Genomic DNA, 24,399 nt, shown 5'->3' on the forward strand with positions numbered 1-24,399 from the left:
AAACAGCAACAACCTCAGCCCCTGCATCTGTACAATGAGGATAGTAGTAATCTCTATCTCATAAAGATACTGTGTGGATAAAGATAGTGTGTGAAGAAAAAACCTGTTATAGAGAACCTACTGTATAGCTTAGGGAACTCTACTCAATGCTCTATGGTGACCTAAATGGGAAGGAAATCCAAAAAAGAGGGGATATATGTGTACGTATAGCTGATTCGCTTTGCTGTATAGCAGAGATTAACACAACACTGTAAAACAACTATACTCCAATAAAAACTGATCAAAAACAAAAAAGTTACAGTGTCTCACATGTATCAGGAGCTTTATGAATTTTAGTTACTAATATTTTGAAGTATTATCTCTATTGACTAGTTAAGGTAAGTTCTTGATAGCCTGATCTGCTAACACAGAAGGGCCTTGGAGTCTCATTAATATTTTAAAACACTCCACGCTCTCTAAACTAAAGGGAACACTCAAAATGAGAAAGATTTCATGATCCAGGGTGTCACCTCTAAATAGTAGCAGAGTCGTTGCTGCCTTGATTAGGTAATCAGTGTCTGCAAAACAGCTGAATCACAGCTTCCCTCCCTCCTGATGGAAACTCACATGGTCATAGTACTCATGTTCTATTTCTGAACTATACCTTCATGGATGGAATTTTTGGTGAGGAAGTTAGGGAAAACCTGGGCTATCTAATTCAGAAATCTTGTGGGCAATCACATCAATGTGGTGAAAATAATTTTTTGATTAACTAACTGGAGATGGGGAAGGAAGAATGACCATTTTATCTCATTTCTAGCAAGAATAAAGCGGTGAAGAGGAATGAAAACAGCCAAATCAACCTGCCATTATCTTAATCAAGTAAGCCAGAGCACGCAACTCCTGAGTCACCTTCCTGGCCAACTATTTTTATTGACTTGAAATAACAAAGGCTGAAAGCCTGAAATGACCTACATGGCTTTTATCACTGAGCTGCCCCGCTTCAGAGCCTGATGGATAAAGCTATCCTGGAATTCTCTGAGAGGTGAGGACTGTTTACATAAGTCAATACTCTGAAAATAGATTTTTATAAAGTTGGGGGAAGAAGTTAAGAGTCAGAGAAACGTTTTCTATTAAACACTGATCGAAAAATTCCTTTTCTACATGAGTGTTTTACTAACTTTGCACAGACCTGGTTCTGTTTCTTGAGCACAGGCTTCTTGGAGACATCAGAGCTTGAGAGGAAGTTTTAACAAGGAAAGATAACAAGTTAAAGCCAGAAAAGAGTTGTCTCTGGGTCAGTTCAAAACCAGAGTAACTGTGTATTTTTAAATCATGAGCCGTGTATTTCAGTCAGGAATGATGAGACCAACGCCCATCAAACAATCACATTCCTTCCAAGGGCCACTCTTGCTAAACTCACCACCAGAGGCGACCACTGCTGCAGATTCAGTGTTTTCCACCCGTGTATATAACCTAGCAACCTTGCACGCACCTATACATACATACACACACATAGAGGCACACGTGCACTGGGACATAGACAGGAGTGTTTGTCACAGCACGGGCTGCAATCGTGAAATTTTAGAACAATCTCAATATCCATCTACAGGAGAATGAAGCAATGCATTGTACAGGATTCATGCCCTCAGACTATGATGAAGCAATTAAAATAATAGGATATATATCAGAACTGATAAAAAAAATCTCAGAAATATAATATTGTGCCAGCTGAACAAGTTGCAGGAGGAGCCACAAAGAATGATGCTGTCTTTCTATCAGGCTTCGTGGAGTTTCTGAGTTGGGTGAGAAAGGGTGGAGATGTTTTACAGTTCACCTTACTTTGCCCCAGGCTAAGGTCTAGACTGACCGGTCACGTAGATGGCTGGAGCCATCCTTTCTCTGTCTTGTCTGTCATCCACCTAGAAGCCCTGAGGTTTGTCTTGCTGGACTTTTCATCAACTTAATTCACTTTGATTTAACTTACAACATCAGTTCCTTGTTTGCTGAACTCAATGCTGGCAAAGAAACACTGAAAATCTTATGTACTATTCTGTTAACAACCTCTGCTTATTATTTTCACTGTATTCTCTTGTAAGACTGAGCGCTCTCTAGGGTTGAAACAGATTTGAGAGCAAGTAGTTGATTTGAGAGAGGATCCCAGGAAACACTGGGGCCACGGTGGTGAAGAAGGGAGACAGAGAGGGGAGGGTTCACGATCGAGCAGGTAAGTACGGCATTCCTGAGTTATTCCACTACCAAGATGAGGGAGCTGGGCTCCTTATCCATCACCTGCCTGTCTGGTGTTGGTGAGGGCAGCTTCTGAGAGCAGTGATTCCGATGTGTTCACCATGCCCTGTGCATGGACCAAGTATGCTCCCACAAGAAGAAAAAAACCTTTGGACAAGAGTCACACGTTTTCTTGGCACGTGGCCTCCAGGCCGAGGTGAGGACAGATGACACTGGATGGAACACCAAGAATGTCTGTTCATTCTTGGACCTTGACCTCAATGGCATTGTGATAAGTGAAGTAAGTCAAGACAGAAAAAGACAAATGTTGTATGATCTCTCTTATATGTGGAACCTAAAGAAGCAAAGAACTCCCATAAAACAAACTTGCAGGAAAAGAGATCCGATTTGTGGTTACCAGAGATAGGACAAATGGGGGGGTGAGCAGGAAGAATTGGATGAAGGTGGTCAAAAAGAACAAACTTCTAGCTATCAGATAAATAAATACCAGAGATATAATATACAATATGGCGGCTATAATAAACACTACAGTAAACACTGCTGTAGGGATACAATACATAACACAATGGCTGTAGTATACACTGCTATAGGGATATGATATACAACACGATGGCTATAGTAAATAAATTGCTGTAAGTATATTTGAAAGTTATGAGAGTATAAGAATTCTCACTACAAAGGGAAAACTGTTTTTCTTTTTCATTCTTTTGTATCTATATGAGATGATGGATATTAACCAAATTTATTGTGATAGTTACTTTACCCTTTAAGTCAATCAATACGCTGTACACCTTAAACTTACATTTGGTGTGTTAATTCAGTTCAGTTCAGTTCAGTCGCTCAGTCGTGTCTGATTCTTTGCGACCCCATGAATCGTGGCATACCAGGCCCGCCTGTCCATCACCAACTCCCGGAGTTCACTCAGACTCACGTCCATCAAGTCAGTGATGCCATCCAGCCATTTCATCCTCTGTCGTCCCCTTCTCCTCCTGCCCCCAATCCCTTCCAGCATCAGAGTCTTTTCCAACGAGTCAACTCTTCGCATGAGGTGGCCAAAGTACTGGAGTTTTGGACCTTACATCTCAGTAAAATTGGAAAATATCTGAAAAAAAAAAAAGAATTTCTGCTCAGCTTCTTGGGTGAATGTCAGCAGGGTAAGTTTTACATCTGCCAGTGTTTTCCAATCAAGTTCAACTTATCTTGTGATATACCAGACCCAGTTAAATACGAATTGTTCTTTGCTAGGATTTCACTTTCCAAAGTAAGAGACATATAAACCATATAAACAGTGTATTGAATGCCACACTTTAAAACAAATTCCTTTGTGTCAAGACTCTGAATATACTTCCAAGGGTCAGGGCTTCTAGAAGATGGGGATCTATCATTACAGACTTGCAGGACCTCATGTAGGTCCTGTAGTTGGAGAATTGTCAGCGGGAGGAGAGTGAGTGTTCTCAAGGGCCCCAGAGGTCTCGGTAGCATCACCATGAATCCGTGCCTGAAGTATGGTGATCCAGGTTCAGAAGCTCAGTGTTGGCAATACCTGCTCGTGGCTTTTAAGCTCTGAGTGACTAGTCCAGGCCAAACAAGCCAATCCGTAAAAGATTTTATCAAGTCAGGCAGAGTCAGAGCCCTGGTGGGCCAGCAGTTCTTGAACAATACTTCCCGCCTTGCAGCAGTTTCCACTAAAGTTAGCACTGTCTCTCCCCTGGGAGTTCTTGGTAAACACTGGCAAGGTCTTATGACCTAAACTGCCTTCTAATCAATCATCCAAGTCACCTTTCCTGTGTCATCACAAGAGTATAACAATCTGTTGTGTCCTTCTCATTTTAGCAGTTCCTTCCTGAGATTACACCTGGGGCTCTTAACAGACACTGGGAAAGTCCACTAGTATCACAGTGAATGCAGTTCTTGTATTACTGAACCAAACTCAGGTCCACTTGCCCACTTGCAGTAAAGGTAACCTACTGACACTGGGCTGTGGTGAAGGAAAGTTTAGTGTTTACTCTAAGGCGCCATACAAAGAACCTGGGACTTCGAGTGCTCCAAACATGCGAGCTCCCCAGTGGGTTTCAGCAAAGCGTTTTTAAAGGCCAGGTGAGGGAAGGGCATCTTGCTCATGCACAATTTCCTGATTGGTTGATGGTGAGGTCACAGGGGTTAACACTATCCATCCTTAGGCTCCAGTAAGCTGGGGCAAGGTGTTCAGGGAAATCTTCCATCCGGCGGTGGTATTAGCATTTGTAAATCAACTCAAGAAGTGTGCATCAGATACTGTTATCTAGGTGCTTCACCGAGGAGCTCAAGCAGGCGATTCGGGGACGGGTTTGTCCGAGGAAGACCCCATGGACTCCAGCTCCTTTCTATCAGGAGAGCCTCCTTCTCTGGCTCCAAAGTCCAGCAGTCTGTCTGGTGGGGGGTTTTGAAGAACCAAACATAAAAAGATAGTGACACGAATGGCCAGGCAGAAATATGAGCTCCTTCAGCATGGATAAAAGACTGTGTGTTCCTAGCAGACACAGGATGAAGGGGGAAGTTTCCTTTGTTTCAAGTCTCCAGGGCTAGGAATGTCACCTAACAAACAAAAGGTCCTGGTATATCGGTCCGAAATCTCCCTTTGTCCATTTTCAAGGTTGATTTTTACGAGATCACTTCCCTAACAAATTGATGAATGATCATAATTCTTTTCTTTTTTGGTACTTTAATACTTTATTGCTAAAAGATGCTGGCTATCTGACAACCCAGGGTTGCCACAAACCTTCAATTCGCAAAAATCGCAGTATCTGTGAAACATAATGAAGTAAGATGTTTGCCTGTATGATGTGTGCATGTTAGTGAAAAAGTAACCTAAAGCAAGTGGAATATGGTTCTAGGGGCATTACAACTACCTTTATGTTACCGTCATTCCCCACATAGGTCACAGTATATGGAAGAACTGATCACACTGAAAAATCCTACTATTTTTTTTGGCCGAGCCACAACAGTATATGGGATCCTGGTTCCCTGACCAGGGATGGAATCTGGGCCCCCTGCGTTGGAAGTGCAGAGTCTTCACCACTGGACCACCAGGGAGGTCCCTGCTTCCGGTCATTCAGAACCTAAAGTTCACTGTCATTCTTCATTTTCTGTAATATATCTCCAGATGTATATTAGAAATATGTAGACAAACATGAATTGTTTAACAGCAAGCTTAGTGCTCATTAGCTGCACTCTTGCTTCCTCCTCAGTTTAACCTCAGGCCACAGGGATCCTAGGATTCTAGGATCTGGGATTCTAGGGAAATTTGGATTGAGCCCAGCTTCTTCAATTGGGAATGGTCATAATTCTTAATTCCTCTCTCTCTCCATTCATTCCCTTTGCCCTCCTCCCCTGATGCTCAGTTCAGCCATGTAAGTTGCTTTGGCCAGTAGGATAACAGCAAATATGTCACAATTAGAGGCTCATAAATGCTGTGCAATTGGGCTTGCTCATGCCTGCCCTTGGTCATTATCATGAGAAGCACACTCCCAAGCTGCTCCACTGGTCCCAAGGGGATGAAATATGGACCAGAGCCAGGGTACCCCAGTCCTCCCAACCAAGGCCACTCTGGATCAACCAGTAGCTAGTGGACTGCCAGATATGGAAGCAGTCTCAGCCAAGATGAGCCAAGTTCAACCCAGATCAGGTGAGTCCCACACACCCTGGAGCTGGACAAACACCAGTGTAGCTGCTGAAGTTTGTGGTTGGTCTCTATACAGCATTTTAATGGCAAAGATAATTGATATACCCTTTACCCAACTCTTCTGAAAATTTCATCTATGTTCTTGTCTGCCCATCCATCTACTTCAAGGAACTAGTTACAAACCCAGCACATTTTTAAATACTTCCTGTAACACTGGAAGGATCAAGTCAATTTCTATTCCCCTGCTTCTTTCAGGTATGCCTCATGCTTTTCCTATGAATATTCTACTAATTATTTTGCAAATACCTAATATCCTCTTTGGAGACAAACTTTGGGTTTTTTCCTTGCTGCCAGCACCTAAATTCGTTTTTCTTTTTTGGTGGGTGGGGGTTGGGGGAGGGCATGCTATGCATTATTCGAGATCTTAGTTCCCTCACCGGGGGTTGAACTTGTGCCGCCTGCGTTGGGAGCAAGGAGTCTTAACCACTGGATTGCCAGGGAAGTACCAGCGCTCAAATTCTTGAAGCTGTTTCTTATGTCTGTCTCTCCCTCTGGAAGACTTTTCTTCCTACCTTCTTGCCCCTACATTACTGCTTTCTTTTTGGGAAAAGTAATCCCAGTCAAGTCAGTCACTTTCTGGGAACAAAAATCTAAATTATCATGTGGACACCAGACTAGTCTGAGGTCATGAGATGAGTCAAGCAGAGAGTCATAGACTCTCAAAGAATTTGCAAAACAAGAAGGTTACTGGAGATAAGCCATTGGAGATGTCTGGCTTTGTCCAGCAGAGAAGACCAGTCTTTGAGATTTGTAGTTTCAGATCCTTGAGGCCACAACAGATACCCTCTCTGGTTTTTGCTCCATAACAACAATCTCCAAACTCAGTGGCTGAACGCAACCAGCATTTTATTTGCTTATAACCCTGTAGTTTGGGATAGGCTTGACTGGGACAATTCATCTCAGCTCTGATGGAGAGAAGTATCTCTTGGCATCTTTTGGATAAATTATTCAAGTTGAACTTTTTAGTATCAGAGGTGTTACTTTGTCATCTTTATGACTGGTACAGTTTAAGTTATTAATCTCACTTATAATAACCTGAATTATTACTTTAACTTTGTAAAGACCTATAAACCACACTTGGGTTTGGTTTTGTGGCACGCCAGAGAAGTAAAATATACCTGGAACAAACTGCTGGGTCACAAATTTAGGTCCATGAGCTTTTGACCAGCATTCTTGATCCAGCATCATTTAAGGTCCAAAAAGATACAGCTATTTCACCTAGTGTGATGGGGGCAGCAATGAAAACATCCCTACTTGCCAAGGGGTACACATTACAAAAGTGGGTATAAAAGATTTTAGGACATTGCTTGACCTATTGTGACAGTGTTCAGTGTACACTTATGGAAAACTATGGAAAACTACAGCTGTGCGTTCTGCTCTGCTTAATTACTCAGTTGTGTCAGATTCTTTGTGACTCCGTGGACTGTAGTCCACCAGATTCCTCTGTCCATGGAATTCTCCAGGCAAGAATACTGGAGTGGATTGCCATGCCCTCCTCCAGGGGATCTTCCCAACCCAGGGGTCAAATCCAGGTCTCCCCATTGCAGGCGGATTCTTTATGGTCTGAGCCACCAGGGAGGTCCATATAGCTGTGTAAACTCCTCCTATTAAACACATTTAGAAATCAAGTGTGTACACAAATTGACAGTCTGAGCAAACAAAATTTCGTTGTTTGCATTTTCTAGGAGTGGGAGAGGTGGGAGAAACAAAGTAACATTTATTGAACATTTTGGTACCAGGCATTGTACTCATTCTTTCCATGCTGATTTACTCTTTAGAATAGGGTTTCTCAGGTGATGCTAGCAGTAAAGAACCCACCTGCCAATGCAGGAGACATAATGAGACACAGGTTCAATCTCTGGGCTGGGAAGATCCCCTGAAGGAGGGCATGACAACCCACTCCAGGAATCTTGCCTGGAGAATCCCCATGGACAGAGAAGCCTGGTGGGCTATAGGCTGCTGCTGCTGCTGCTAAGTCGCGTCAGTCACGTCCAACTCTGTGTGACCCCGTAAATGGCAGCCCAACAGGCTCCTCTGTCCCTGGGATTCTCCAGGCAAGAATACTGGAGTGGTCCTCTGCAAAGAGTAGGGCATGACTGGAGGGACTTAGCATCCACCCACTCTTTAGAATAAAGAGCCCAGTGTAAGTTTGTCTCTATTTTCTAGATGTGGAAAACTGAAGCTTGGAGAATTGTCACCCACTTAAGATTACAAAGCTAGTAAGTGGGGAGGACTGAAAGTCAGGGCATTTGCCTTTGCTGTCATCTCAGCCAGCCTCCCACAGATCCATAGGAAGTCCATTTGTCTCCTCTCACTTTGGCATCACCACCCTCACTCTCATTAGGCCCTGCTGTTTTCACAAGGCTACAAGAATACACACTCATTTCTGCAACCCCAGTGGTATGCCGAATACTATCACAGCACAAAGTTCAGGTGCTCAGTCTGAGCTGAGCTCAGTCCAACTCTTTGTGATCCCAGGGAAGAACACCAGGCTTCCTTGTCTATCACCAACTTCCAGAGCTTGCTCAAACTCATGTCCATGGAAGCGGTGATGCCATCCAGTCATCTCATCCTCTGTTGTCCCCTTCTCCTTCCACCTTCAATCTCTCCCATCATGATGGACCTTCAATCTCTCCCAGCATGATGGTCTTTTCCAGTGAGTCAGTTCTTTGCATCAGGTGGCCAAAGTATTGGAGTTTCAGCTTCAGCATCAGTCCTTCCAATATTCAGAACTGATTTCACAGCACAAAGCTGGGTAGAACCACACAAAATCAAACTGCTTCTGATATTCTTCACACAGCCCTTTGCATAGCCTTTGCCTCCTAGCCTTGCCTTGGGCGTGTTCATCCTTTCCCAGTTCCAGGTATCACCTCCTCCAGGAAGCCTTCTCTGAATCCTCTTTTCATTGTCATTCTGCAATCTTCCCTGCCATCTTGCGTAATGCGTTGCAGGTATCACTGCTGGGAATTACTACTGCCTAGTTAGGTAGGTGTCTGTCTCCTCCATTAGATGGTGACTTCTAAGGGGGTTGAAGCTTCATCCTCATTGTAACTCTCAGCTGCATCAGTACCTATTTTCGTAATTATTTTCTAAGCCTGTTTTTCCAGTCTCCCATTGATTTTGACAGCCAACATTCTTTAAATCAATTATCTTTTGCTTAAGCAGCCAATGTCTGTTGCTTGCAACTAAGAATCCTGTCTGAAATACCAAGTAAAAACTCTATAAACTTAAGACATAGGTCTATGTGTAGATCAGGAAAAGAATTTAAACTGTTGTGTTATTTTTCCCAAGAAAGGTTATGTTCTCCAATAATTATTTTGAGATTCATTTTTTTCCCTAGAAAATTGCAGGAATCTGCAAGGAAAACAAGCTGTATGATGGTGTTCTCCATTTTGAGTAAATACACTCTGTTGACATTTCATACTCTGCATTCATTTTTAAAAAATTTAACACCCAGTTGAAAATTAAAGTGTGTATCTGATCTAATAGTAAATCTAATGATGACACTTTGTTTATTGGGGACAGAGGTGAAGGTGACGATCAAATTTTTGCAGACATCTTGTCTTATGTAAATCTGTCTCTCTGGTCTTCATACGTCATCTTTTATTCAATTTTTATTTCCTATTGACATAGTTTTCACTATTCTTGATTTTTTTAAGCATTATCATGCAAAGACTTTTTTTTTTTTTACTATATACATTCTCATGTGCTTACTTCTGTGCTTATTTTTTCCACTGTTGATCTAAACCCATGATTTAATACCGAAATGTTATTAATGTTTTGATGATAAAAAAAAGAAAATATGCCCCCAGAAGATGACATCGTGGTTGAAATGCACAGCTGTGAAAACATCTGCTTGAATACATTTAGAAAAACGATTAGGTTTCTTTCCCTTTGGGCATTACTCTGTTATCAGGCATCCATCAGACATATCAAAATGAATAGAACATTTTCAAAAAATTTTTGAGCCTTTTCTGAATTGAAATTCTCATATAAAATGATTTATAGTCAAGTTTAAAGTTAAGTATTAAATCTCCTTTCTTGACAGAGATTTGGAAAGAAAATAAACTAATAGGAAATATTTTTGGAGGAGAAAATAATATATGTTTTTAGGGTATACAGTAATATATCATCTGGAAAACAGAGATTGGGTTTCTTGTTTCTTAAGCATTGGGCATTGCATTTCATTCTTATAAAGGGTTGTCAGCCATTCTTTTGGGGGAATTTTAGGTGTAGATTCTCAGGAGCACAAGATACATATTAAATGATATTAAGTCAGCATTTTAGGGTGAAAGCTGATGCAAAAAAAAAAACTTGAATTTAATACGTTGTATCTTTTTTAAGAAGATAAGAGTGCAAGGAGTCCCATGATCAACAAAAAACAGACAACTGGGGGAGGCTCTTTGAAGATCCAGTATGTCTGACCCACTGAATTGTAATCCAGAGGAAAGGTACAATGAATTTATCTGACAGGAATATTTGTGGATAAAAGTTGAATTTTTCCTGATATTAAAATTAACATAACAGTCATGACAATCAGGATTAACATTCAGGCTTGAGGTATTTTAGTCAATCTAAAAAAAAAATTCTTCCAATCTGAAAAATTCTGATGAAAGAAAAATTTGGAAATAAAATACATTAACAAGTTGGTTACCTGGAAACCACAGAGCTGGCAAGTCTAAGTACCTGGAATGATCCCAACTGTGGAAGTTAAGAAGATGAACACAAATTGTCTCTGATAGCCATGAGTCAGTTTAGGGGCAAGATGTGGTCAAAATTAGATACAGAAAGTCTATGGGGGTGTTTCTCCTTTGCTGCTAGTAGCAATGCCAATTTAGGAGGAGATGCAGGGGGCCACAGAGGTGGGGGGGAAATAAATTATGGTTTCAGAAACAATGAATAGTCTGTTTAAGAAGATGGGGATTAATGTACAGCATAGAGAATACAGCCAGTAATACTAAGAATACTATGTCTGATGACAGATGGTGACTAGACTTATTGTGGTGATCATTTTGTAATGCATAAAAATATTGACTCACTATGTTGTACACCTGAAACTAATATAATATTGTGTGCTAATTATAACTCAATAACATGGAAGATGGGGAAGCCTGAGGTATATTTTAGAAAGACTTCTGAGAAAAGAAGCCTAGAATTTTAAAATATGGGTACATGTTCATTAAAGCAAAACCATCCTACTGAACAACATTCCCTAATTATGCTGAGATATTAACGAATGTGTGAGTGAATGAAAGAAGCAAAGTGAGAACACAGGAAATTTTTTCATTACTTCTTATGGTTGCACGGCACTGCCGTATGTGGATGGACTGGGTTCAGGTGTGTGTGCATGTACAGAAATTAATTTTCACCCAATTCTGGAATCCAGAAATCTGGAATCAAGGTCAGGGTCAGGCTCCTTTTGGAAGACCCCCAGGGAGACTCCTTCCTGGATCCTGGCTTCTGGTGACTGCAGGGGTCACTTGGCTTGTGGTCTCATAACACCAATCTGCCTGTTTCACCTTCTTCTTTGTTTGTGTACTTAACAAAGTCTCCCATGTCTTACAAAGACACTCACCAGACTCAGGGACCACCTACGTAATCCAAGATGATTTTACCTTGAGATCCTTAACCTGACTACCATATGCAGGGATTCTTTTTCCAAAAAGTCACAACCACAGGTTCTGGGGAATTAAGACATGGACATATCTTTTCAATCTACTATATTGATTATTGCAAATAATGCCAAAGGAGTAAACGTCCACAAATGGTTTTATATGTGTGCAGGTATAGACTCTACTTCATAGTAGACTCTTAGAAGTACGATTTTGGTGTCAATGGACAAATTTCTGTAATTTAGCCAAATTCTCCCCTATAGGAATGGTATCATTTTGCACTCCTATCAGTTATGCTTCTCTACAGCTCTGCTGAGCTTCCCCTGTGGCTCAGTGGTAAAGAATCCACCTGCAATGCAGGAGCCCCAGGTTCTATCCCTGCGTCAGGAAGATCCCCTGGAGGAGGACATGGCAACCCACTCCAGTATTCTTGCCTGGAGAGTCTCATGGACAGAGGAACTTGTGGGCTACAGTCTATAGGGTCACAAAGAGTTGGACATGACTGAAGGGAATTAGCACTCATGCACGCACAGCTCTACTACCAGAGTATGTTGTCAAATCATGTTTCTATTTTGCTAATCAAAATGGCATTTCAAGGTAGTCTAGTCTTAATTTGCATTGTAAGTGTTTAACTCTTGATTTCATTATCTGTATTTATTGGTGTCAGCAGGCTACTTCTTCAACAGCATTCAAGGGTCTACAAAATACTTGGCACTCTGAATCTCCAGGGATAAACATTAATTGCAAAGCAGGTGATTTGCTCAAGTCCAGCAGGAATTATTTTTCAGTGCAACAGAAAATAAGAAGAATATTTTTATTTATTTGTATTTCACTTGGAATATTCATGGTGGGTGGGTGAAAAGCCCAAAATAATAACTTAATAATTGGCTTTTTAGAGACGACTCAGAGTTCTATATTTTCATCAGTAAGTAAAGGCTAGATATGATGGATCAGATGAATCTACACGCACATGAATGTCTGTTTATGGTACCACCAAGTTTGAACCTTGTCACGTGTGCGCGGAACACTGTTGTTTGTCTCCTCAGTTTTCTAGTTGCTCTGTCTCTCAACTAAATTGGAAGCTTTCGAGGTCAGGAGGCTGCATCTTATGCAGCTTTTTATCCCCAAGGTTTACACTCATGCCTTGCACACAGCAGGTGCTCAACAACAGTTTGATTTTGATAACAGGTTGCTTTGCGACAGAAAAATTGAATTCCCTAAGGCAAGAGCATCCTATTTTTTCCATCAGTACAATGAAAGGTATCTTCTTAAAGGAATACTGTGGTGAATATTGTGACTTACAATGTGTAGCCAGGGTCAGGCTAAATTTCTGTAGCAAAAGCACCCAGAATGTCTTCACTCAAGAGGGAAGGTTATTTGTCTCTTGTGACAGTCATGGAAGGTTTGTGGTCCTGATGGAGATGACACCGGGGGATCCACTCTGTCATCATCCTGAGTGTGGGGCCTCCATCTCTGGGTCTGAGATTCGTGCTATTGGGTTTATTGGTTGTCTATTTCTTTTTATTCCTAAGTAATATTCCTTTGTATGAAAATATCCCAGTTCTATCAGTGCTATTTGACAACTTGAAAAATAGAGGTTCTAACAACTAGGAGATATTTTTGGCATACCTTGATTAAACATGTAAGACTATTTTAGTTTTTTATCCCATTTTCCTTAATAAGCTTTTATTGAGTACTTTCAGGATCAAATACTGTGTTCAGGAATGAGGATACAAGGCTGTGTAAATCGTTGGCTCTTCCCCCCGGTTAGTTTAGCTGACTGAGGAAAAGACAGTTGTGTTATCCCAACCTGATGGAAACCACGTGATTTTAAACAGCTTAAGTTTGAACAGCTTATGCCTGCTAAAATATTGTCAAAATTTGAAGCATCAAAGGATCCAGATGGCAGTAAATATCCCTACAGATCTGCTAAAAGAAATCTCCAGACCATCTTGCATCTCAAAGTCTTGCCCCAGGTTACAGGCACCTGGCTTTAAAAAGCATCTCAGCCTGAGAGTCAGGTCCCTCAGGTTCTATTTCTGGTTCTGCTACTGTTTTGCTAGGTAGCCTTGCACAACACAGAGAACGTGCACTTCCTACAAAGCAAGAGGCGAGAAGTTGAGGAGCCCTCCTGGTGAAGCCCTCTCATATTCCAAGTGAGGATGGGTCCCAGGAACCAAAGGCCTCCTCTCCCAGAGTCTAAGCATTCCTTTCCCTACTGCCAAAGCTGTTCATTTTAGTGCATAATTGGAGCTCTGATTTTGATATGGCCAAAGGGTTTGCCACTCCTTCCCTCACTGTGTGTTAGTCACACAGGCAGGTCCAACTCTATGGGACCCCATGGACTGTAGCCCACTAGGTTTCTCTGACCATGAGATTCTCCAAGCAAGAATACTGGATTGGATAGCCATGCCCTCCTCCAGGGGATCTTTCCGACCCAGGGACAGAACCCAGGTCTCCTGCATTGCAGGCAGATTTTTTATACTATTGAGCCACAAGTGATATCTCACTGCTGCTGCTAAGCCGCTTCAGCCGTGTCCGACTCTGTGCGACCCCATAGACGGCAGCCCACCAGGCTCCCCTGTCCCTGGGATTCTCCAGGCAAGAACACTGGAGTGGGTTGCCATTTCTTTCTCCAATGCATGAAAGTGAAAAGTGAAAGTGAAGTTGCTCAGTCGTGTCCGACTCTTAGGGACCCCATGGACTGCAGCCCACTAGGCTCCTCCACCCATGGGATTTTCCAGGCAAGAGTACTGGAGTGGGTTGCCATGAAATCTCACTACCTGGTGTGAATTCAGAAGTCAAAACTTAGATGGTTTACATTGTAAAAGCTTTGAAAGTTGTCCTACTGTAATGTTTCTGCAGCCATGAAATTAAAAGACGCTTACTCCTTGGAAGGAAAGTTATGACTAACCTAAATAGCATATTCAAAAGCAGAGACATTATTTTGCCAACAAAGGTCCATCTAGTCAAGGCTATGGTTTTTCTAGTGGTCATGTATGGATGTAAGAGTTGCACTGTGAAGAAAGCTGAGCGCTGAAGAATTGATGCTTTTGAACTGTGGTGTTGGAGAAGACTCTTGAGACTCCCTTGGACTGCAAGGAGATCCAACCAGTCCATTCTAAAGGAGATCAGTCCTGGGTGTTCTTTGGAAGGACTGATGCTAAAACTGAAACTCCAGTACTTTGGCCACCTCATGCGAAGAGCTGACTCATTGGAAAAGACTATGATGCTGGGAGGGATTGGGGGCGGGAGGAGAAGGGGACGACAAAGGATGAGATGGCTGGATGGCATCACCGACTCGATGGACATGAGTCTGAGTGAACTTCGGGCATTGGTGATGGACAGGGAGGCCTGGCGTGCTGCGATTCCTGGGGTCGCAAAGAATCGGACACGACTGAGCGACTGAACTGAACTGAACTGAACTGAATGTTTCTTGATTCACGTTGCAGTAGAGAGAACTGGGGTGGGCGCACAGGCCGGACTGTAGGTACAGAAACCTGGGCCTCCAGGGGTAGGTAGGGGGTCGGGCAGATGCTGCACCCATCTGGAGAGGCGGTCTCAGGGGCTGGCCTCCTGGAGAACTACATTTCCCAGGAGCACTGGTGGCCTGGCGAGCGAGGCACGTGCCCTGAGCGGGCGCACTGACACCAATCGCGCGGAAAACACGCCAGCCTGATTGGAGGTCGCTGTCACAGAGCATCCCGGGGCTCAGAGGACAGCGTGCGCGCGGAGGCCACCTTCTTTGTGACTCGCGGCGCCGCTGGGGCCCGTCCCCCACCGGACCGCGCGCCCGTGCGCCCCGCCCGTGGCGGGGGCGGGGGGTGGTGGTGGCGGCCGGCACCTCCCGCGGGGGCGGGGCGGCGGGATTCGCGTCGACACCGCCTTCCTGCCCCGCCCCGCGCCGGCCCGGCCCCCGCCCCTCCTTCCTGGAGCCGAGGCTGGAGCGGCGGCGGCGGCGGCGGCGCTGGCGGCTGCTGCCGGGCAGGGGGGGCGGCGAGCGGCCCGCGCGACACGCGCCGGCCCGACCCTCTGCTGTGACCCGCGCGGCGCAGGCGCCTCCTGCCCCGCCGGCGGGGTCTGGCTCCCCGCGGCGGGATGTTCTCCCGGAGGAGCCACGGGGATGTGAAGAAGTCCACCCAGAAGGTGCTGGACCCCAAGAAGGACGTGCTGACCCGCCTGAAGCACCTGCGGGCGCTGCTGGGTGAGGCGCGGCGCGGCCGAGGGCGCGCTCCTGCGGGGATCGGGCGGGGATCGTCGGGCTGCGATGCCGGGCTGGGGACGCAGACCCTCCGCGTGTTGCCCGGAGGCCCCCTGAGTTGTAAACTTACCCCCTCCCCCGGGTGGCCTCGGAGCCGGACTGCGGCGGGACGGTCCCCTCCCCAGCAAACCCTGGGGGTCGTCGCACGCACCCATCGAACTGTCATCTCCCCTCCTAGTTCTTAATTTTAATGTTTGAGTCCGAGACCCTAAGTGGGGTCCCATCGCAGACTGAATTGAACTGTCATCTCCCCCCACCCCCAGCCCCGCCCCGCCACTTTTAATTTTACTTTTTTTTGAGTCTGATCCCCCAGTAGACTGAGCCTCCGAATGGCCTCGGGATACATTTAAGTGTCACTTCTCTTCCCATGGATCTGGCTGACTCGGTTTCTTTGTGTCCTTGGTGTGAGGGGGGCTCCTCGTGTTTGCTGGGAGGGAGGGGTGACTTTCCTGGGTTCCAGGAGGCTGCTTATGCTTTATTGTCAAGATGACTGACAGTTTTGTGGCTTCTTGCGTCTTTGTGAGCCCATTGTGTGGAGGAACTGCAGACCCCAGGTGGGCCTGCACTTGACCTGGGATGAAGCTCACTCCCGTGGGTGTCAAGTGTTCCCAAGGCCTCCGTTCACCTGCCACCTGTGATCTGCAGCCAGTTTGCTCTGCTATTTGTTTTCTCTTCCTACCTCCTTGAGTCTTAATCTTTGTTTAGAATGTAAACACCTTTACTGTCAATATACAGACTTGTCTTTGTGTATTTGGGGGCTATGAAAAAGATACTTTATGTGTCTTCTAGATGTCTTTTTTTCTTCTTGAAAGGAGCAAAATTGCCTGATTTAGGGCACAAAGTCTGCATGTGTCTGTCACTTGAGGAAAGAGGGCATAACAGAATTCATTGTACGTGTGAGAATTTTAAATAAAGCTCTTGTTCATGAGGTTAAAATTTGCAAATGATTTCTATTTATACTGTGAAATACCTCTAAGGAAGAAAAATCCACACACCTAGTTTTGCCAAGTGACGTTTTTCACATTCTCGGATTCCTTGAGATGCCACTGCCGGCTTGGTCAGTTTGGAATGAAATGTAAATTAGGTACTGTTAGAGGGATTAGCTTTCAAGACTTTTGAAAGTGAAATGCAGTCTTCTTGGTAAACTGAGCTTTCTACTTCCTGTACTGAAATACCAGGCTCACACAGGTTGTATTGTGTGGGGCTCTTTAGTGACTGATTAACACCTACTGTAGGGACATTTTTGATAATGGAGGGCAGAGCAGAGAGGTTTTTTAAAGTAGCTGATGCTTGGGGACTTACTCTGTGGTAGAGAACTTGAACTTGTGTTCAGTCCAAGCCTACAGGATTAAGTTGGCTACATTTTGCAAAGGCAGAATCCATTAAACCTAGACGTTGGGTTTCTTAGAGACATATAGTACTTTGTTACCGTTCTGAGCAGTTCTGAGAAAGTAATTAATTTTCAAGGCCCTGTGGTTTACTTGAAAGTGTTTGTCTCATTTTGAGGAACTTTGTTTTGTCCTTTCATTAACACATCTGACCTCAGTTTTGTAGCCTGGAGGGGCTCTTTCATATTCCTTATGTATAGTGTTTTTGTTGTTGTTGTTGTGGATTGGCTCGGTTTACTTCGTTTATTATTGTAGTCTTTATCTGTAGGGACTAGATTTTTGTAAACATGTCTGAGGCATTCTGATTCATACTGTTTAGTGTAAACTCTTGCTTACAACTGTGGGTTTAAAGGCTTTAAAGACAAATAGTACAGCAATGTAGTGGTCCCACCACATCACATACCCTATTGATTTGCTACTTTATGGAAAAGTCTACTTAGAAAAAAAGACCTTCTGATCTAAAAGCTAGGACTTAGCCAAGATCAAGAAACTATTTGAATCAGGATTGACATACACACACCCAGGTGGCTCAGTGGTAAAGAATCTGCCTGCCAATGCCGGAGACACAAGAGATGCAGGTTTGATCCCTGGGTTGTGAAGATCCTCTGGAGCAGGAAATGGCAACCCACTCCAGTATTCTTGCCTGGAAAATCCCATGGATAGAGGACCCTGGCGAGGTACAGTCCGTGGGTTTGCAAAGAGTCAGACACAACTGAGCAGACATGCACGCATGTGTAAGATAGATTAACTAATAAGGACCTACTGTATAGCCCAGGCAACTCTACTCAGTACACTGTAATGTCCTATATGGGAAAAGAATTTTAAAGAGAGTGGATATATGTATATGTATAGCTGATTCAGTTTGCTGTATAGCAGAAACTAACACAACACTGTAAATCAACTATATTCCAATAAAAATTAAAAATTAAAAAAAAAATAGAAAAAGAGAAAGAGACCAGATGTGTAGTTACCAGAGGCAGGATGTAGGGGGGTGGGGGGAGATAATTGAATGAATGCAGTCAGAAAGTATGAACTTCCAGTAATAAAATAAATAAATACTAGGAATGTAACATACAATGTGGTAAATGTCGTTAACACTGGTGTATGTTATATATGAAAGTTGTTAAAAGAGTAAGTCTTAAGAATTCTCATCAGAAGAAAGAACATTTTTCCTATTTCATTACTTTTTATCTCTCTGAGATGATGGGTGTTCACTGAACTTTCTGTGATAATCATTTCGTGGTATATGTAAGTCGAATCATTATGTTGTACACTTTAAACTTACACAGTGCTATATGTCAGTTGCTGCTGCTGCTAAGTTGCTTCAGTCGTGTCTGACTCTGTGCGACCCCATAGACAGCAGCCCACCAGGCTCCCCCATCCCTGGAATTCTCTAGGCAGGAATACTGGAGTGAGTCAAAGTGAAGTCGCTCAGTCATGTCCAACTCTTAGTGACCCCATGGACTGTAGCCTACCAGGCTCCTCCGTCAATGGGATTTTCCAGGCAAGAGTACTGGAGTGGGGTGCCATTGCCTTCTCCAGTATGTCAGTTATGTCTCAATAAACTAACAGGAAACAAAATAGATATATTTGCAAAGAAAAAATCATTTGAAGGAAATGAATTGAAATTATTGTTGTATTTTTATCTGTATATTTAGATAATTCTCTTGCTTTTCACATATTTTTAAGTTATAAGACCACATTAGTTTTTAAATACCAAGTTGATACTGCTGACCTGGATCTGTAGCCTGCGGCTGCACGACCTTGGGCCAGTTTCCCAGCCCATCTGTGAACCTCAGTTTCTTCACTCTGTGAAATGGGTGTGGTAATGTCTGCCTCGTAAAGGTTATTGTGAGTGTACTGTATGAGCTACTTCAGCTCCGAATAGACATTTTACAGTTTCCTCTCTCATCACTTCTTTCCTGTCATTAATAGGCTAGGACGAGCCTTTTGATAGGCTGTCCCTTTTCCTTTCTTGTTTCAGTAATTGTGATCGATCCTTTCCCTCTTCATAAAAAGTAGTCCATGTTTAAGACGACTGGCTGAGAAAGATACAGTTAGCTGTGAAGAGGAGAGTATTTCTTTGTATCACGGTAATGACTCCAGTTAGAACTTAATGTAGCTACTTTGACTTGGCTGTATATTGTAGATTGGCCTGATATTATTAACTTTATATTAAAGGATGGGGGAGAACTGAGGCCAGGCGGGGCTTGTTGGGGGCCAAACCAGGCACTAAATGTTGTGAATATATTATCTAAGTTGGAGGAAGAACAAAGAGCTCTTCGATTCCCGACTCCCAGGTCTCCTTACGTTGTTGAAATCGTCCTCAGGAAAGAAAATAAGTAAACAAAACAAAACTAAAATACTGTGTATTGCTCTCTTACTGCTGCAGAGATTCCATGCCTAATAACAAGTTGAGTGCCTACTATTAAATAGGGTTTAGACATGGCATTGATGTGGCAAGAATAATAGATATAAAATATTTACTAGTAAGCATATAATGTGTTATGTAATTAGATAGTGGCTTATATGGTGGACTCCATTATAGGATTTCAAGGTGCAGAAAAGATCATTAATAACAAAGATAGGGGGACTTCCCTGGTGGTCTAGTGGTGAAGACTCCACATTTCCAATGCAGAGTGTTTGGGTTCGATTCCTGGATGGGGAACTAAGGTCCCATATGCTGAGTAATGTGGCAAAAAAAACCCCTCCAAAACACTAGAAAGACCAAAGATAGGGCGTCTTGAAAGAGGTTTTACTCATACCAGGACCTAAAGAATGACTAAAGATTAGACTCACTTTGTCCAGTAGAAATATATGTGAGCCATAGCTGTAATTTAAACTGCTCTGGTAGCCACATCTAAAAAGGTAAAAAAAGAAAGGTAAGGAACCTCCCTTGTGGTCCAGTGGCTAAGACTCCACACACCCTGTGCAGGGACCCTGGGTTTGATCCCCGGTCAGGGAACTAGATCCCACATGCTATAACCAAAGACCCAGTGCAGTCAAATAAATAAATGAATAAAATAAATATTAAAAAATAAAAATATTACAGAAAGAAACAGGTGACATTAATTTTAGTAATACCTTTTATTTAACCTGATACATCTGTTTTGTCGACAGGTAGTCCAAGTAAAATCTTCAGTTTTCCCATTATCTTCACATAGCACGTCTTGGAAGTCGTGCATGTACTGTTCATGTCCAGCATGTCTCCAATCAGACCAGCCACATTTCCAGTGCTGGGGAGCCACTCATGGCCAGCACGGCCTGCTGGGCAGAGCAGGGTTAGATTTGGGGAAAGTCAAGGGTCGAGGAGAAGGCAATCGCAACCTACTCCAGTACTCTCGTCTGGAGAATCCCATGGGCGGAGGACCCTGGTAGGCTGCAGTCCATGGGGACGCTAAGAGTCGGACACGACTGAAGCGACTTAGCAGCAGCAGCAGCAGCAGCAGCAGCAGCAAGGGTGGGGAGGGCTTTTCCAGCCGAGAAGGGGAGGAGCTGGTGGTGGAGATGCACCTGGGAGATGATGCATGAGAGCAAAGAACCTCGGGCATGGAGGACTGGGTGCTGAAACCCTGGCCCTGAGGGCGTCTGCAGTGTCAGAGCAGTGGCTGGAGTGGCTATGTATAGGCCAGGGGTGAGGCAGGATGGGGAGGTGGACTATGAGGTCTTGGAGGAGACGAGGAGGGGTAGCCTGACCGGGTAGAAGCTGAGGCAGTTGGGGCCAGATCTCAAGGGGTTGGAAGCTTTGATTTTATCCTGCAGGTGAGAGGGTGCCCTTGGAGAATTCTTAGCAGGTCAAATGATAAGATTTGAGAACTGCCTCCCTGCCAGCAGGGCCAGGATAGAACTGGGCTGGTGGGAGGGCGGGGAGACCTTGGGAAGGTAGGCAATGGAGGAGCTGACAGGTGACAACTGGAGAGGAGGGTGGAGTCATGAAGGACCAGAAACTAGTGATTCTAGATTCAAGTGTGGTTTGCAGAAGCTGGACGAGGAGTGATGAATCTGAAGGAGAAGAGGTTTGGGGTCAGGGGCCACAGCCCAGTCAACTCTAGTGACCCCAAGATTCAGACCAAATAATTTGGAACCAGAGAGGAGAGAATAGCTGTTCACTGATGCTCTTAATGCCCGTAGAACAGAATTGAATATTTTGATGTTTCCTTCTGTGCATCTGTTGCTTTAAGTAGGGACAAGTTCACTTATTCACAAGTTGTAAATATTGCCTTTTAAATTTCCTGTTAGCTTTTACCTGTGTTACTTTTATTTTTATTAATGACAGGTATTCGTTGAGACTATCCTCTGGTGATTAAATAGTTTCCTTTCTTCATCAATCCTTTTTTCCTCTTTTTTTTTTTTTAACTCTTTCTTTCTTTATCGGGTGTAAATACTACTACTCTAAACATCTTGGGAAATGGCATTTTGCATTCTTCATTTTGCATTGTTTCCTTAGAATAGATTCACTGAAGTCAGGTTGCTGGGTTGAGTGTGTCTATGCCTTGATTCACTATGCTCTCCTCAGTGGTGTTCATGTGCTCTCTGGCAGCAAGGGTGAAACAGTCAAATCCTTTGTAATCTGACCAGCAGTAAACACCTTGTTGGAAGAAGGAAATGGAAACCCACTCCAGTATTCTTGCCTGGAGAATCCGGTGGACAGAGGAGCCTGGCGGGCTGCTGTCCCTAGGGTCGCACAGAGTCGAACTTGACTGAAGTGACTTAGCAGCAGCAGCAGCAGCAGCAGCAGCGAACACCTTGTTAGAATTTGATCATTGATGTTAGGTATATGGGAGAGTGGGGGTGCCACGGATAGAGCCAGAAGGGTTGGGAGGAGACCCGAGCTAATAACAGAGCAAGGTGAGTTTGTTGTGATGTGTGTTGAGTTTGAGATGAGAGGAGGAGATGGTTGGATGGCCTCACTGACACGATGGACATGAGTTTGAGCAAGCTCCGGGAGTTGGTGTGGACAGGGAAGCCTGGCATGTTGCAGTCCATGGGGTCGCAAAGAGTTGGACACGACTGAGTGACTGAACTGAACTGTACTGAGTTTGAGAAAAAGGCGACATCCAAATGGGACCATTGGGGAAATTGTTAGATGTGGGGTCTGGAGCTTAATGAGGGATTAGGAGGCTGTGACATGGTTGTTTATCAGTGTCGTGATCTCACTGGGTTGTCCCCCAATTTCTGATGATGGTGGTGTCCCCACACCCAACCTGAAAATGGGGAAACTGAGGCTCCCAGAGGTGGACTCCTGCCCATAAGGAGTAGGGCTGGGAGTCATAGGATTGTTCAGCTCATGTCGTGCTTTTGCTAGTTATCCTGACTCAAAAGCATATTTACATACCAGAGAATATATTTCCCCACAAGAATGAATGTTAACATGTAAACCAAAGGCCCTCAGTTTTCGCATGTCTCCTAGACATGCTGCTTTGAGTTTTGATGCCCTCTTCCTAGTCTGTTTTTACTGTATTGTTCTAGGCAGACCTTGAGGCTGTATTTGATATGAACATGACAGAAGATAAAAAGACTCCTCCTGTGTTTTCGTGTTCGCTGGCCTCTCCGTGTCCTTGGCAGCCATCACAGGTGGTAAAATATTTCTTTGGACATTAGTGCCACACGGACACTCTGCAGCCAGCACGAAGCCGGGGCGTATAACTCCAGGCCCTTCAGGCAGTCTTGGGATGGCTTCTCTCCGGTGACCTCGTTTGAAGCCAAGTGATTTTGCCCTAATGCTCCCTTCCTTCATTTTTCATCAGTTGCTCATATACCTGTAACTTCTGGAGTATAAAGTGAACTTTGAACACAAATATGTCACACAGATACCCCACCCCTGCTCCTCAGGCTGGAGATTCTCTGATGTGAGAAAGATGGACCTAGGATGAAAGTCTGAGAGCTCAGATGTTTTCTTTGAGATAACTGAGAAAGGCTGCCTTTGACCTTTTATTCTGGGAAGAGGGGTAATTGGTAGGTCCAGAGTATTTTGGATAAAACCTTTTATAATTTTTATTTTGCCTTTGACCTTTTATTCTGGGAAGAAGGGTAATTGGTAGGTCCAGAGTATTTTAATGAAAACTTTTATAATTTTTATTTTGCTTGTAAATGCTTTATTTGCTGATGGACATGCATAACTTCTACTAGTTGTTTTAGCGTACTAATCTTTAGTCTCCAAACTAAGTACCAGAGATAAAACTGTAGAGAACTGCTTATTGTCTTTAAAAAATTGACTTTCAAAATAGCAAATCGATTCAATTCAAACTTTAAAATTATCTTTAAAAGAAGCAATATGTTATTTTACTGTAAAATTAAGCATAGTTAAAGTATAAATGTAGTAAGCCACTATCTTGTTTTTGGGTTTTTTTAAAAAACTTGGTTTCCCATACTTTTTTTGAGTTTGTGTGTGTGTGTGTGTGTGTGTGCGTGTGGATGTGTGTGTGTGTGTGTGTGTGTGTCTGCTTGGCAGGGCTGTGTCTTCAGAGATTAATAAGGCATAAGCACGGAATTTGCAGTTTGCTAGGGGAGACAGACAAGTAAATGGCTGCATTTCCACGAGGGTGTTGGTGCCTGGGTGGGGTGCATGGAAATGTATGGGGGGCTGCAGGTGGAGAGGAGGCACTTCAGAAAGCCCCTTGGAGAGCCCAGCAGTGCTTCCTGAGGGCAGGCGGGGCTGAGGTGGGTCTGGACTTGTGAATGCAGAAGTTTCCCAGGTGGGCGTGTTGGGGGTGAGGAGACTGCAGAAAAGAGGAGCTGGTGCGGAGGTGACGACATGGCCACCCTGTGGCTGAGTGCACGGTTTTTCACCCTGTGCTGTGGGTGGATGTTGGGAATCCAGGCAAGAGTTTTAAACAGAGGAGGAGCCAAATCCAGTGTCTTCCCCCGTGAATGGTCCAGGAGCCCCAGTCTCCCTGAGGTTTGAAACATGGATGCCTGGAGGGTGAGAGCTCCTCTCCTTTGAGATTACAATCCAAGAGGATGTAGCCTGTGCTGCCTTGCCCTTAATGGGGGGAGCACCTGCCTTGAATCGAATTCACCATGAGAAGGAAGCAGAGCGGAGAGATGGAGACTGAAGAGGGTCCATGGATCCTGTGTGAACCGAGGAGCTCAGCCCCATCTGCACCATCCCCACCCCGAGCTTCTCAGCTGTAGGAGCACAGAACACCCTGGTTTTTCGCTCTAGACAGCTTGAGTCCTATTTCTGGG

General features: G+C 44.0%; 1 protein-coding gene across 19 annotated transcripts in view; it reads left to right on the forward strand.

The window, feature by feature from the left end:
• Window positions 1–15,480: 15,480 nt before the first annotated feature.
• The window catches only part of RALGAPA2 (Ral GTPase activating protein catalytic subunit alpha 2), a 280,383-nt gene continuing 271,464 nt past the window's right edge, over window positions 15,481–24,399 (forward strand). For 13 of the 19 annotated variants that reach the window (XR_015139448.1, XR_015139449.1, XM_086333691.1 and 10 more), the window contains exon 1: window positions 15,494–15,766. Coding sequence is in view for 17 of the 19 variants with exons in the window: in XM_086333691.1 (XP_086189817.1) it covers window positions 15,661–15,766 (106 nt within the window). In the remaining 2 variants the exon portion in view is untranslated. Of the gene's footprint in view, window positions 15,767–24,399 lie in introns of all 19 variants that reach the window. The other 6 variants (XM_086333702.1, XM_086333703.1, XM_086333705.1 and 3 more) reach the window with 2 other exon arrangements.

This window comes from Bos grunniens, chromosome 13 (assembly GCF_055505025.1).
Source record: "Bos grunniens cultivar Pamir isolate PY7600 chromosome 13, Bosgru_T2T1.0, whole genome shotgun sequence".
Lineage (NCBI taxonomy): Eukaryota > Metazoa > Chordata > Mammalia > Artiodactyla > Bovidae > Bos > Bos grunniens.